General features: G+C 38.8%; 1 protein-coding gene across 5 annotated transcripts in view; it reads right to left on the bottom strand.

Annotated features, from left to right (window-relative positions):
• Dgki (diacylglycerol kinase iota) overlaps positions 1–15,412 on the bottom strand; it is a 452,147-nt gene that overhangs the window by 158,024 nt on the left and 278,711 nt on the right. For all 5 annotated transcript variants that reach the window (XM_015989976.3, XM_015989977.3, XM_076566517.1 and 2 more), the window contains exons 18-20: positions 14,995–15,068; positions 13,271–13,382; positions 85–284 (exon numbers count right to left, since the gene is read on the bottom strand). In XM_015989976.3, coding sequence (XP_015845462.1) covers positions 85–284; positions 13,271–13,382; positions 14,995–15,068 — 386 coding nt within the window. The remainder of the gene's footprint in view (positions 1–84; positions 285–13,270; positions 13,383–14,994; positions 15,069–15,412) is intronic.

Below are 15,412 nucleotides of genomic sequence, written 5' to 3'. Positions count from 1 at the left end.
AGTGAGGTCCCCAGACCATGCACATGCTCTGCCATCTGCTTTCCAGTGTCTCCATGTCACCCAGGAAGGCAAGCCAAGACTCACTCATTGAGCAAAGGCATGGAGGTTCTCCGCTTGCTCTTCTGTACCATGTTGGCCTGATTCCTCAAGGAGATCCGAATCATGGCGGGGGCCAGCCTACACGGTTCCCCATCGACTTGCATGGGGATGGACTTGTAAGTCAGAAGCATCACTTCCCGACACTGGTGCAGCCTTTCTCCGTGACCTCCGACCTGCAGGGCAGCCTATCCAAACAAGGCAAAGAGGAGCCAAGAGTCAGCAACTAGGGTTTCGGAGAGTCACACCTAAATCCATGGCGGATAACCAAAAGCCTTTGATAACGTCGGCAAAAAGCCATCGGCAAGAACTTGAAACCACAGCTACAAATGAACTAAATATGCAAAGCTTCTGAGCAACTGTACCATAAATTCCCATAGATGACCACTTTCCATTTGACACACTATAAATCCAAATGTAGCTGTACCAGTAAAAGGATGAGTGAGTTTTTGTATCTTGCATGTTGGGGTTGCATGCTATATGGCACATGTAGAAGTCAGAGAACAATTTGCAGGAGTGGATTTTCTCCTTCTACCATACAGATCCCAGGAGTTGTAATGCCAAGCTTGGTGGCATGTGCCTTCATCTGCTGAGCCATCTTGACAGCCCTCATGCCAAATTAATTAACACAAAATCTTCCCTTAATGTTATCTATTCCCATTAAGTCAATACTATCAGCATAATGAAAAATAAGTAAAAAAGGCAAAATCATCTTTGCCAACTTCTAAATTTCATTTGCTAATGCTTAGGTGTACAGCTATCCTTAGCAAGATTTAAAACTTGGACAAGATTTTTTTTTTTTAACTCGAGCCTTTTCAAACCATTTCAAAACTGTTTCAGTAAATACGGTGATAAAATAAACAAAATTAGTTATTCAACTTAAGACATTCTGAAAGCTTTAAAGTCTAAAAATCTAACCTAGTACATTTATGAAATCAACTCTGTAACTAAGGTTGGAAAAAATGCCCAAATATAATTAGAATAATGTGAAAGAATACAAAGATCAATGGATATTTTACTATTCTTATTAGAGAAAGAATCAAAATGCTGTTGTTGTTTTTTTTTTAAAAAAAAACATGTCATTAAAATACTGGTGTTCATCCACCAACAGAGATAATGAATGGAAATGTTCAGAGAAAAATATACTCATCTTTCTGAGGACATGATCTTATGGATGCAACAATATAGCTTATTGAGTGAATGATGAACAATTTAGCCAGGGGTGTTGGGAATAGTTCCCAGTACATATAGAAAACTATAATCAATATAATATTCCATATCAGATACAAAGAAAAAAATGAAAAAAATAAATACAAAAATTTCCATTCTGAAAGAGAAAGCAAAGTATTTGTTCCATCTTCCATGGTTTGGAGTGTTGTCGTTGTAGATGATGATATTGTTATCATTTCTTTTTATCAAAAGAAGATACTACCATGCAGCTGATTATTCTGACCTTGAAGCATCAATCTTCCTGCTTCAAACTCTTTAGTACTGGGATTACAGACCTCTACTTCCACACTCAGCACTACTGTTTGGATCTCAAATGTCCTCTGAAAGGGGATGTGTTGAATGTTTGTTTTCCAGTCCATGGCATTATTGGGAGATGGTAGAATCTTTAAGAAGTAGAGCCTTGTGGGACTAAGTTAGGTCACTGGTGCCATGCCTTTGAAGGGCTATCAGGACCATAGCCCCTCTTTACTGAGTTTACTCTTTCTATATCGTGCCCCTGCCATGATATGCTGCTATGGCATAAACCCAAATACAATGCCCAAGTGACCGCTGATGGAACTGTGAGCCAAATAAACCTTCCTTTAAAAGCCAATTATCCAGACTTTTGGCCACAGGACTTGAGCCCCTCTCTCTTTTCCAAGCATCCTCTCTGTGGCTAATCCTCCTCTGTGATTCCATTCCCAGGCCACCTCTCGCTCTTTGACTCACACAAACAGCACAGCAATGGACCCACTTCTCATGGAATAAATCACTCCCTTTCAGAAAACTGCCTCCTGCTTTACAACCCTCAGGACAAAGCCAATCAACAGGCTTTTCAGAATGCCATGTCTCCAAAGTTCTAGTGATTATCTGGGCTCCTTAGAACTAATCGCACCATCTAACTCCACTCTCTTTGTAACATTGGAAGTGACAGAGACTGTGTGGCTGGTGACTTATGAGCAGGTAATCTACAGACTATCTTCTTTTCTGTTCTTCTAACATCCTCTAACTAACCTTCTGTGCTTTGTTAGCCTTAGTGAAACTAGCCCATATGGGTTCCTCCCTCTCCAACACACTATGCAAGTCAAGAAGGAAGAAATTCTACCTAGATAACTAGTAGTAGCACCATAACCAGTTAGTTCACAACGTCCCACTCAAGCTTTGGCAACCATTCTCTTTCCACGGAGCTATGTCGTTTAGGTTTTCTTGCTTTCCCCCCATTTCATCAAGAATTAAACTGAACACCAGCATGCTGGAAAGTTCCACTATACTAGATGCTGTAGTAGCAACAGTAAGCAAGAATAATTCCCCAATGAGTGTCCATATAATTAAATACTTACAGAGGAACTAATCCCACATCCCTTTCCTCAGATGGGAACTGATTTGGGTTTATTGTTATGATCTCTTTCAGTGCTAGTATTTTATGGTTCTAGGTTGTGCCTATAATTCAAGGATACTATGTTCTCAAATACAACCTCCCCCCATCTAGAATTATCCCTCTTTCTTTCTCTCCATCTGCCATCTATTAATGTACAGTCATTGTCAAGATAAAGTGGGACAATTAAGAAAGTCAGGGAGTTGATCTGAAAATTCTCCTTCTAGCTAATGCATACAAGATTTAGAACTCACTAATAATTTTACTTATCTTGTATTTGCAAATCCCCTTTTAATGACAAGATAAAGACTTTGAAAAATCTAAATATTCTTTCTCATTCAGAGTATTTATATGCACATGGTGCCCTTTTCACCTTTGTTCAATAGACGTAGATTCTAAGCAGTACTAACGGGTTGTGACTAAGGTCATAACAGGACAAAGAGGAAGAAAAATGCCCACTTGATTTCATAGCCTTTAGAGCAACATTAATCTGAGGATATATGGCACAATTTACAGAAAAATCTCTATGCTTTAGAGTTACTTGAAGAAATAATTGTTACTCTAAAATCTGTAATATCCTGAAAGCTAAAATAGTGACAGAATCAACAATACATCCTGAGAAATGGGCCACGCCAGACATTTTTGAACTCTCAACTGTTAGTATTCATTATTTATATTAGACATGTTTTATATTTTGTAAAGAAAGAATTCAAAAAGGTAATGTTAAAACAATATGTACTGGATAACAATAAAACAGAATTTAGATTACATTCAATAAATTATCTACTCAGTAGATAATCAATGGAACTTGATGTACAAAGAAGAAACTGTGATTTATACAGAAGGAAAAAATATCTCACAGGAAAGCTTAGTAGCAAATTGGATCCTACAGGAAGAAACAGGTCACAGAAGGTGGAAACAGATCGATAGATATTACTGATGTCAGCAACACAGACAGGAATGTTCCACATTATCCCACTGTCTGTGTGACAATAATTAGCAAACTCTTTAACTGAACCCATAGGAAAAGAATAATAGTGCAGACAGTATATGAACAAAGTCAATCTTCAGTTTCATGAGAATCAATGCAACTAAAACAGACTGAATATAAAGAAAACCACTGCAGCGTGCAGAGCAACACCCAGGCCACCATCACCAAATGATGCCCATGTTCTAACTGATCAAAACTATGAAACCCATACACAGCAAAAGCACATTTTCCAGCATGAGTAAACAAAGGATGGGAAGGAAGGACAATTGTCCGGGTTTACTGGAGTGAGTGCCACATACTCACAAAGGCCCTTGCAAGGGAAAAAGTGAGGTGAGAGGAGAGAGCCAATGAGAGGTGACATAAGAACCCACAGCAGAAAAGATGGAGCCATCAGGCAAAGAATGCAGAAGACCATAACTCCTCCTTTCACTACTACAGCTTTGACTTCCATACAAACACATGTAAAAACCACAGCTATGTGATCTAAAGCCACTGTCTGTGCTACGGTCTGTTTACAGAATCATGGAGAAGGGAATCAGGCCTTCATACCCACAAGTGACTCCATCCAGCTTCAATGGACAGTTCCAATCTTTTGGTTAAGTATATGGCCTAGTAAAACCAAAAGTCACAAGCATGTAAAGGGGATAGGTAGAGTTGGAGGATGGCTTTGATAGGGATAGGGACAGAAAGGAGGTACTGTAGGACATGTGAAATTGTCAAAGAACAAAATTACTAGAAAGGCAACTAAGCAAGCAGTGTACACTGACATAAAAATAAGTGGATGGAAGGAAATAGAATTCAAGGAAAGATCTAGGACAATTCCTACAGAAGAGGAAACTTCACTCAGCAATAATACTAGAGAAAACAACAAATGTATTTAATGGAGGAATACTACTTTGTATAATGCACAAAAGCTTTCTTGAGTTCAGTTACTTACTTAACATGAAACCTTAAACTATAAATAATCAAGGAGACAATAAAGGAGAATGCTTTCCCAGGATAACTTGGAATCTATAAAGATTTTAAGTGTGTGTGTGTGTGTGTGTGTGTGTGTGTGTGTAACCCTAACACAAATTAAGCCTAATTTATAAAACTAGAGGTCTCAAAAGTATTCAAAGTGAATCTTAGAGGAAGTAGGTTATTAGGGTGGGGTGGGAATGTTGAAAGACTAATGAAAATGATATAAATACAGTGTATTTGTGTACAAAATTCTCAAAAAAATTATAAATAAAATAAATAATGCTGAAAATGCATGTTCCTTAAAAGAGACATGAAGAACACACACACACACACACACACAAAGTAGATAGGACATATCTGCAATAAATAAATCTTTCAAAAGACTTGTATCTAGAATATATCTCTTGCAACTCAATAATAAAGGGTGAACCACTCATAAACATGTACAAAAATAATGGATTTTTCGAAAGACAAAGTGTAATAATGAAGATGTGCCTGTCCTTACTCATCTGTGTTGTTTAGTAGGCAATAACTATTTGTTCCAGAGTTCTGCAACTTCACAAGGCATACCTAACTCCTTCAGGCATTTGTTCTCCATCACCACTTTTATTATCTGTAGAGTTTTAAACCTACAACAGCTCTTATCACTCAGCACATTATGAGTGTGTCAGTAAATATTAAAGAAAGTGGTTTTGTAATTTTTAGTAAGAGTTTTAAAAACATTTATAGCATTGAATCAATGCCTCCTTCCCTGGGGATTTGTCATAACAACTTGAACTCAGAGAGTTCACACACAACATTAATTACAGGGTTGTTTATGACACCAAACATCAGAAACATGAAAGTTACATAAAGGAATGATTATCATGTAAATTGTGATATGCTTATACAATAAAAACATAGTTTGCCACTTGTAGTGCATTTTTGTGATAATGATTAAATACAAAGAAAGCCACCATGGTATGTAGAACAATGCCTACTGCCATACTGATGTAATTGTGTGTGAACCTCTGTGTGGGTTTCCATTTGCTTTGTTATGACAAATCCCAGGAAAGAAGGTATTGATTCAATGACATTAAAAAAAAAAAAACTCTTAGAAAAATTATACCACTTTTAAAATTTTATGTTTGTTTTCAAACATAAAAACAAAGTCACTGAGAGGAAACACATTGGAATATGAGTAACTATCTGTGTTATGATTAGATCTGTTATTTTCACTTCAGTTCTTACACTTATGCATATCATAAAATGAGCAAACACTTAGCATTTTATTTTCTAAATAGTATAAGAGATCACATAATGTAGAAGAATAAAACCTCAGCCTGGGAATCTGTGTATTTTTTTCAGACTGAACAACCCTTTGCTTTCCTCATTCAGAAATGTAAAAGAACTTATACATTTTAATGTCAATTGACAGAGAGATCAATGTGCTTTCTTCAAAGCTGAGGAGCCTAAAATCAGGCAGAATCACAAAATGAGGGTCCCACTTCCTCCATATGAGTCATGCTTTGAACTGTCTTGAAAAGTTTTAAATTACTTAGAAACAAATTCAACATGAAAGGCCCTTCCCAACCATAATAGCAAAAAAAATTGTGGCAGAAACAAATACAAATTATAATGCCTGATTATGGGTTCTGTAAAACCCAAAAAGGCAATCAGGATACCCAGTACCCAATGAGGAATCATCTTAATTAGCAGGAATGCATCACAACCAACAGAGTCAATTGAAGATTTCTCTTTGAGGTTTGCAATTACAAGATAAACACTCTAAAAGAAATAGTTTTTTTTTTCCCTATTCCAGTAATTCAATTTAAAATCTCTTTCCAAAAGTCAGCCTGAGTTTTCTGTTCTTCGGATGTACTTAAATTATAAGCAATATACAAAAATATTTATTAGTTTATTGCATGACCTTAAAAATATGCAGCCTTTAATGACTTCAGACATGTCAATCTCTAAGAAAAAAATAATTTGCTGCATAAAAGCTTGACCTACTAGTTAAGGTTTTAAATTATATTGAATATATTTTAAGTATGCACACACACACACACACACACAGAGAGAGAGAGAGAGAGAGAGAGAGAGAGAGAGAGAGAGAGAGAGAGAGAGAGAACACATACATTCAAGTACTCATACCATTTTGTTTAGACAGCCATCTTAAGCACAAACTTAGAATTTTACATAATTTACCTTCTTGAAAATATAATCAATAGACTAGCATCAATGAATGGAAAATTCAAGGACTAAACATAAAATTCTTTCATACTAAATGAAAAAAAATACTACAATATTCTACCATTGGATGAGTGATAGAGTTAGATGCATGTGAACATTCAGAAATACTCTGCCAGGGTTATTTAGAGTGCACATGACGTTCAAAGGTATACAGCTCTTAATGGAATACTTAAACAGTTAAGCAGAGTTAACTCCATTTTTTCTAAGGTAGGATTTTCGACCTTGGCAGCAACTACAGTCACTAGAATTGGAGGTTCTCTCACACACTTGACACTACCGCATGAAACACTGTACCGTTCACACTGTGCAAAGAGGACACAATAGTCGGCATGACTTTAGGATTCCATTTCCTCTTCACCAAATCTCATATATTAATTTTCTCCCCTTCCCATCCCCACTAGCAACAGGATGGGAGAGAAGGGGGTTTGATAGACCCACCAACACCATCTAACCTAGAGAGATTCCCTGACCTCCTGTCATGCATTTTCAGTTAACATTTTTTTAAGTATATGCTGCCTTCTTATGGGGATTTCAGAGCTCTGTTCCTTTGCAATGCTGTTTTACAGTTTCTGCCTTGTTTAAAGTATTCATCCTTTGACTAATTGCCCCAAGTCACCTCCTAGGATTCATTGATGCTCTTCTCCCTTTCACAGTGGGTCACTACGTCCAAATGACTCTGGGACTCTCCAGTCCCTTCCATCTTTGTGGCACCTTCCTCCTTCACACTTCCAGGATGGGCATCTTTTCACCTGGACACTGATGACACCACTTGTAGCTCCCCATGCACACGTGCTCTCAGACTGGTTGCCCTGATAGGCCACTGCATTCGAGAGAGCCCGCCTCCCCTAGGAATCTTTGCTGGGAGTGCACCGAGCAGGCACTGTTGCTTCTAATACTCCTCTCTAGTTTTCCCAACTCTTTCCTGGACATTGTTCCTTTATTCTTGGTCTTCCCTCCATCATGGATGGAGCTGTGAGCACCCCGAAGACAGGGCTTTTCTTTTGCCTCACTCCTTAGCCAGTTTTACCTAGTAGCATGTTATTTATGTGTGTGGCCCTTGTGAATTCACTAATATTTATAACTGATGATAGATGGAAAGATGGAAACAGAGGCTTTTTAATTATTCTTCTGAATTTATAAAATTACGATGAATTAGAGGTGGCCATTGTTGTCCACTTCTTAAATGCTTCATGGCCTTTTATGGTTCAACCCCAGAAGTTACACAATATCACATGTGTGTGTGTGTGGGGGTGCGTGTGTGAGTGAGTGTGTGTATGAGAGAGAGAGAGAGAGAGAGAGAGAGAGAGAGAGAGAGAAAGAGAGAGAGAGAGAGAGAGAGAGAGAGAGAGAGAGAGAGAGAGAGAGAGAGAGAGAGAGAGAACACACATGTATGGGTGCATGAATGCACATGGAAGCCAGACATAGGTTCTACTGGGTACCTTCCTCTCTATTTTCTGAAACAGAGGCTTACGTTGAACCTAGAGCTCACCCATTTGGTCCAACTGGCTGGCCAGCAAGGCTTATCAATCCTGCTCTTGCTTCCCTTGCCCTAGAATTACAGGCATGTGTCAGCACACCGAACATTTTACACAGCTGAGGATCTGAACTCCTGAGCCATCTCTCTAGCCTCCCACTCTCCTTGATCCATCAGCAAATTCACAGGCCCAACCAGACTCCAGGAGAAGACCACAGCCCCAAACGCATGATGGGGTGGGTTTCTAAAAATCCATTTTAAATCTACTCTCTGCCCGAGGATGCCAGTGGGCCAACTTGTTATCGGAAAAAGAAATAACGAAAATAAGAATGGGCCATCCTGCCTAACTGTGTGAGCAAGTGACCAAAGAGAAAGTGGGGAGGAATTTCCCTTTCTTGAAATATTCCAGTTGATAGATACAGGTCAGAACTAGTATGCTGTTATTTTGCAAGGCTCAATTATTATTGGATCCAGTATCCACTAACATTAAAAAAAAAAAAAAAAAAAGATTGAGCCATATACTCTCCACTTCTTTCTGGAAGAAAATTATGGCCTACAAAGCAGATTTGGAGTAAATACCTACAATTTGTTGAGTTTATAGACCCAACTCCAGGATGAATTTTCCTGATCCATAATGTTTGGGTCAGAAATGTTTTGAGTTTCAGAGGTATTTCTTTTTCTTATTTTTGGATTTTAGAATATTATGTAGACTTCAACAGTTGAGCAGTCCTGGTATGAAAATCCAAAGTGGTCTGAAATCAAAGGTTTTATTTGAAATGAACTACATTTAGACTCTGAAATGTCTAAATTCAGTCAATGAAAAACATTCAGACTTTGGACATTTGGACTAGGTGCACTTATCAATGCCATTTTGTAAGGACATGCATGTGGGAGATAGGAACCAGAGAGGACAAAAGAACATTTTAAGTGATGCTTCAGGAAATTCAAACTCAAAAATGTCACAAAACACTGACCTGGTTTGATCAATAAATAAATGAGCTATAATAAGAGTTAAGACAGAACTACAGAGACCTGGTAAACTTGTCAACTGGTCATAAGAAGGTAAATACTGCTTGAGAACCAGAAACGCTGAGCACCAGGCAGATAGTTGGTCTTACCTGGATATACTGATTTTCACATAATATTAGTATGGCTTTCATTTATTAAACTACATTGTCAGAAAACATTCTGAGATGTTTGTGGGTTAAATAACATAATGTGAAGTTCATTCCAAATTAAAACTAGGGAGAAGGACTTAAAATTGTGTATGAGTAGCAAATATAAAGGCTGAGTGCTGTGATACTTGGGGCTTTGCCCTATTATTCTGCCTGCTTTTTAGTTTATTTTTATTATGTATATGCCTGTTTGTCTATGTGGGGATATGAGCATGTGAGTGCAGGTACCTACAGAGGTAAGAAGCGTCAGATCCTCCGGGAGCTAGAGTTTATGTGGATGCTGGGAACTGATCTTGAGTCCTCTATAAGAGCAACACATGATCTTAACCTCCAAGGCATATCTCCAATACCTATTTTGTCTACTTTAAACTTAACATCCTTATTAAAATATTTATTTGAAGAACATTTGAGAGTCTGGTAGATGGCTCAGAGACAAACAGTTTGCTATGCAAGTCTAAAGGCCAGAGATCAGATCCCAGCACCCATATTATATGCTGGGGCAGGTGCAGTAGCCTATTGGTGATCCATTGCTCAGGAGACAGGGGACTCTTCAGAATGAGCTGGTTATCTAGAGTAGCCAAATCAAGAAACTCATGAGTCAGCAAGAGACTCTGCCTCAGGAAACAAAGTGGAGAGCAAGTGAGAAAGACATCCAAGGTCAACCTCTGCATTCCACATAGTCATATACAAATGTAAACCCACACATGTGAACACTCATACACACACAGACACACAAACACACACACACAGACACACAAGACACACACTAACACACACAGATACACACACACACAGTTTAAAAATAAATAAATTTAAAAATAACATTTGAATAAGTCCTCAGAGACACTGAATAGAATGAAAACCCAGATCAATTCTCCAGAGCATCCTCTGTTCTGGCCCTTTCCTTCTGTTTCATCTGTTGCCCCCTAACTGCTCATCTATATTTATGCACCATTAAACCATTTCCCCACTGACAACTATGGTTTCTCACATTTTCATGTGTTTATAAATTCCTCTTTTTCCTGAGTACTGAATCCCATTCATTCGATCAGCTGTATTTAAACAGCGGGAGGTATGCAGTGCTTTGACACACACAGGTTAGACCTGGTAAACTGTAGGGGTGGAAATCCACCCTCTATTCTCCCTACTCTTCCTTCTGCCCTATCAAGCTGATACATCTGGATTATTTCTGTGGCTCCCCTATCTTCTACTTCCAGAGAGAACCACTGGGGACAATACAGTGACTGTGACACAGGGGTTGTCTTTATAATACAGCCCTTTTCCTACCTACTTGGCAAGTTGGTATCTACAAGACTTCCCCTTCCTTGGTACCCTGTGTTATAAACGATGCTTATTTGACATTGCATCTTCACCTGAGGGTAAACCAAGGTAACATGAGTACAGAGTCCCACCATTAAACTCCCAGTTAACTACTCAGTTTCTATCTGCTGCATCTCTCCTATTCAGATATTAATTAATTATACAATCATAAACAAAACCACCAAAAAAAAAGAAGAAGAAAAGACTATATTAAGATCCTGATGCAGATAAAGCAGAAGAAAACTAACCATGGGACACTGGAAAGAAAGTCCACACATGCAACGGCTTAGTGTTGCAAAAGAGGCAAAGGATGCTCAAAGCTCTGCTTTACTGCAGAGTTCTTGAGCCAGGAAGCAAGCAAGGAAGGGGACAGTGCTGGAGAATCAAAGAGAAATCCCAGACTCTAGAGGCCAGGTGTGGTGGTTTAAATGTCCCCCAGAGATTCAAGGATTCTAGGACTTGGTCCTCAGTTGGTGGAACTGTGTGAGGGGTTTATGGAATCCTAAGAAAACACAGCTTTGCTGGTGGAAGTATGTCACTGGGGGCGGGCCTTGAGAGTTTGTATCACTGTCTTGCTTCCCGTTTCCTCTCTCTGTTTCCTGTGCAAGGGTAAAAATGTCATACACATACTTTCTGAATTTAATACTGTTTTGTCCTTTTTATTAGCTTAGAAAGCCTTGGTGATAAAGAGCATTCTATGAACACCATCTCTCAAAAGTAAATCCACAGCATACTTTCTTCCTTTTATCCAACTCCCTCCTTCTCAGAAGCTGAATTTTCAGCTTGCCTGCCCTGATATCTTCCCTTTCAAATGCTAATGAAAAGGTCAGTCTCACCTTTAGGGACATTATCAACTGAAATGACAGATTCTTGCGATATAGTCACAATAGGTTATTATGCTAAAGTACTTTAATTTGAGGTTATTGAGGAAGAAACCACTGTCATTCACAAGATGGGTAAAGTGAGATCTATGTTAATTGTCAAGTTGACAATCTATAACCACCTGGAAGACATATTTCTGGGCATGCCTCTTGGGTAGCTATCTTGTGATTACATTAATTGAGGTAGGAAAACCCATCTATAACCAGGGGCACCATTCCTTGGCTGGGATCCTGGGCAACACAAAGTAGAGAAAGGGGTTGAGTAGCAGCATGCATTTACTGCCTGCTGCTTCCTTATTGTGGATGCAGTGTGACCACCAGCATCAAGGTTCTACCGCCGTTGCTTCTCCGCCATGATGGACTTTACCCTTGAACTATAAGCCAAAGCAAACACTTTTCCCTAGAGTCCCTTCTGCCAGGGGGTTTTATCCCAGCAATGGGAAAAGAAATTAAGACAGCTGTGTTTTTGTTTATGAAAGCAGAATGCAACCTTCTGATCTTTCACAGATAGGGGCTAGCACAAGCCCTGCCATCCCAAAGTTACCAGTGGGGGCTTTATTTTGATTTGCTGTACAAACTATGAGTTTATATAATAATTTATGTAATACAACATAAAATAAGTTGTTTTTATAATTCTTAATTGGTCAACCCTAATTGAATAAGTTGAACTGTTTGGATGGACTTACACTATAAATCCAGTTTTTAACATAAATATACAATATTGAAATATGAAGAGATGTGGATACTGTAGCAACTGAAGAGTACTAAGGTGATTTTAATGGTGTCTTTCTTGTCTGTAAGTATTTTGTGGTAATCCACACACTCATCTACTAAATAAACAAGATAAAATTGGATGTAAATAACTAGTTTTTAAGTTAAATCTTCATTTCCTTACTAAGGCAGGAAAAACATCAATCGGTTGCTGTGTGTGTGTGTGTGTGTGTGTGTGTGTGTGTGTGTTAATGTGTAATAGCTTTATAAGCACAAAATGTCATAATCTCTAGAAAGTAAAACAGAGCCAGGCGGTGGTGGCGGCGCACGCCTTTAATCCCAGCACTCGGGAGGCAGAGCCAGGTGGATCTCTGTGAGTTCGAGGCCAGCCTGGACTACCAAGTGAGTCCCAGGAAAGGCGCAAAGCTACACAGAGAAACCCTGTCTCGAAAAAAAACAAAAAAAAACAACAACAACAAAAAAAAAAACATTTAAAAAAAAGCCAAAGAAAAACACAAGAAACAAATACAGATGCAGAGATACACACATTTGTATACAGAGAAATCCCATAAAAACACAAAACCAGAAACCATAATATATAAGAAAAGAACTGTAAGGTTAAAAAAAAAGCTCAGACAAAGTATTATAAAAACAAAAAACCCTTCAAGTACTATTGATTCGGTTTTGTGTTGGCCATCTACTGCTGGGCATGAGGCCTGCCCTCGAGTGTGGTCTGTACAGGCAGTGAGACGCCATTGGAGAAAACCAATTTTTCATTTGTGAGCAGTTACAATATATTTGTAGCTTACACATAAGGGTTTTCAGTAAAACTGAGAAATTTCTCACCAAAGAGGCCATGGTGAATCCGATGACTTCAATGTAGCCGTCATCATGACGCTGGGGTTCAAAATCATGGTGATCTCCAGGGTTTCCCCAAGGCATTGTGCCAGCACAATATCTGCAGACAAGGTCAGCATCAGTTAAAGAGTCCTCATTCTCCTCCTGATCAGCTCTAGGAGTTAAGGTGTACATGCACCAAGCTCTCACACAGTATGCTCATGACTACACGGGGTGGGGGTGGGGGTGGTGGTGTTAGGATTCTGGGTCAGTTTATAAATAAACTTTTAAAAATCCTTTCTTGTGAAGCTCGATGTTTATTAAATATAAGAACAGTTTGCTGTTCTTGACGCATACCTTCAATTATGAAAAAAATGATCTTATCTCCAAAACACCATAACCTTGCAAAAATAAGCCACAATTTTACAACAAAAGCATCCTGTTGCACCCATCTTTCCCTTCCATCATTATTTGTCAACATTTCGCACTCTAGGGTTCATGCTTTCTACGTCGTGAGTTATCTTTAATAATTTAATAATAGTCTTAAATGAAGAAAAATTCATGCTAATATAAAAGAAGACATGGACTAAGTAGCATTTACCACTACATTTACCACTACATATAAAATTAAGATAAGAAATTCCCATAGGAAAAGAATAAATGAAAGTTACTTTAAATAAGTAAATAAAAGATAAGAAATAAAATATGCTAGGCATGGTGGTGTATGCCTGCTCTTACAGCACACAAGAGGCTAAGAGAGAAGGACTGTGAACTGTCTAGAGAGATCCTCTAGAGAGATCCTCTCTCAAAAGAAATGGAGGGAAAGAGGAAGAGGAGATGCAAAGGGTGAGGCGAGGAAGGGAAAAAGTAAATAAAACTGTAAAATAGGAGAAGCAGACACATAAGAGGGGAGGGTCAGGAGTAAAAAGGAAAATATGATAGGAGGCATTACCAGCTAATATTTCCTCCAAATCTGTAAGCCTTCTACTAAACCCACATGGACTCATGCTCCTAAACAGGCTTGGAACTGAGTACTGCCAGGAGTGACCTGGAGACCTTGATAGGTTTTCCTAGACATAAATTTCTATAGATCTCTTATTGTCCTTGAATTCAGCAAAGGTCAGCATATCTGCAGATTGCTGTCTGAGTTGGTAGCAAATAATGAAGGGTGATAGGCCTGTGCCTTCCAACATCTTGGCTTGGGAACCTAGAATCGAATTGTATGCCACTGAAGTAATATGCTTCTTTTTAAAATAGTCAGTCCTAAGTGTTCCTTTCTCATGATGCCTAATAGTTCTAAAGAGCATTTAAACCCTGTCTGTAACATGCCTCTCTGATGGATTCTAGCATCTGGCAGAGAAATCCATACTCATCTGGCTGGATGCATTCCTAACAGCTTTGGAGAGACTGTGAAAGCAGGGTTCTATTCCCATCTGCCTTCCTGGAGGCTGTGGGGTGGGTGTGGGGCAGTTATGAGAATCAAATGACAATGTTCTAGAAAAGGGCCTGAGTCTCTCAAGGCTGGGAGAATATTAATAATGAATTCTACATCATGGGCAAAACCTCCTTCCACAGGGAACAAGTCAAGCAGAAGAAAATCAGCAGACATGGGACCTTTGACAGCACATTAAAATTAGGGATTTCATGGGCTGGATGTTTGACTTATGAAATCTGATGCCCCAGGTCAAACAGAGTTTCCATCAAACAAAGGCACAGGTATGAAAAGAGCTTACCTGGGTATATTTAAAAATACTATACACTGGAACTTCAGGTCCTGGATCTTTGGGGTGAGATCTGTCCCATCACACTGCAGCAACCAAAGCAGAGAAAGCAGGGCTTCTGAAGTAGTCATGAGTCTGAGAGCCTCATCCAAGAAAACTGGGTTGACAACAGCATAGAGCATGGAATTCTTCTCCTTGCCCCCGAGGGAATGCCTGCTACTAGGACTGAAATCTATGCTGAGTCTAACTAGCAGAACCAGGGATTCAGTTGGGTTTTGATCTGATTTTATATAAAATAAAAAACTTCCATTTGACCAGAACAATTTTTTGCTGTTCCAATATTCAAAGTAGACACTGCCACCCATGGCCTGGAACTATTATTATTAGACATTTAGACAGACAGTGCTAACATTTAAAGACTACACACACT

This window comes from Peromyscus maniculatus, chromosome 3 (assembly GCF_049852395.1).
Source record: "Peromyscus maniculatus bairdii isolate BWxNUB_F1_BW_parent chromosome 3, HU_Pman_BW_mat_3.1, whole genome shotgun sequence".
NCBI lineage: Eukaryota > Metazoa > Chordata > Mammalia > Rodentia > Cricetidae > Peromyscus > Peromyscus maniculatus.
This window is presented reverse-complemented; position numbering and strand designations above follow the sequence as displayed.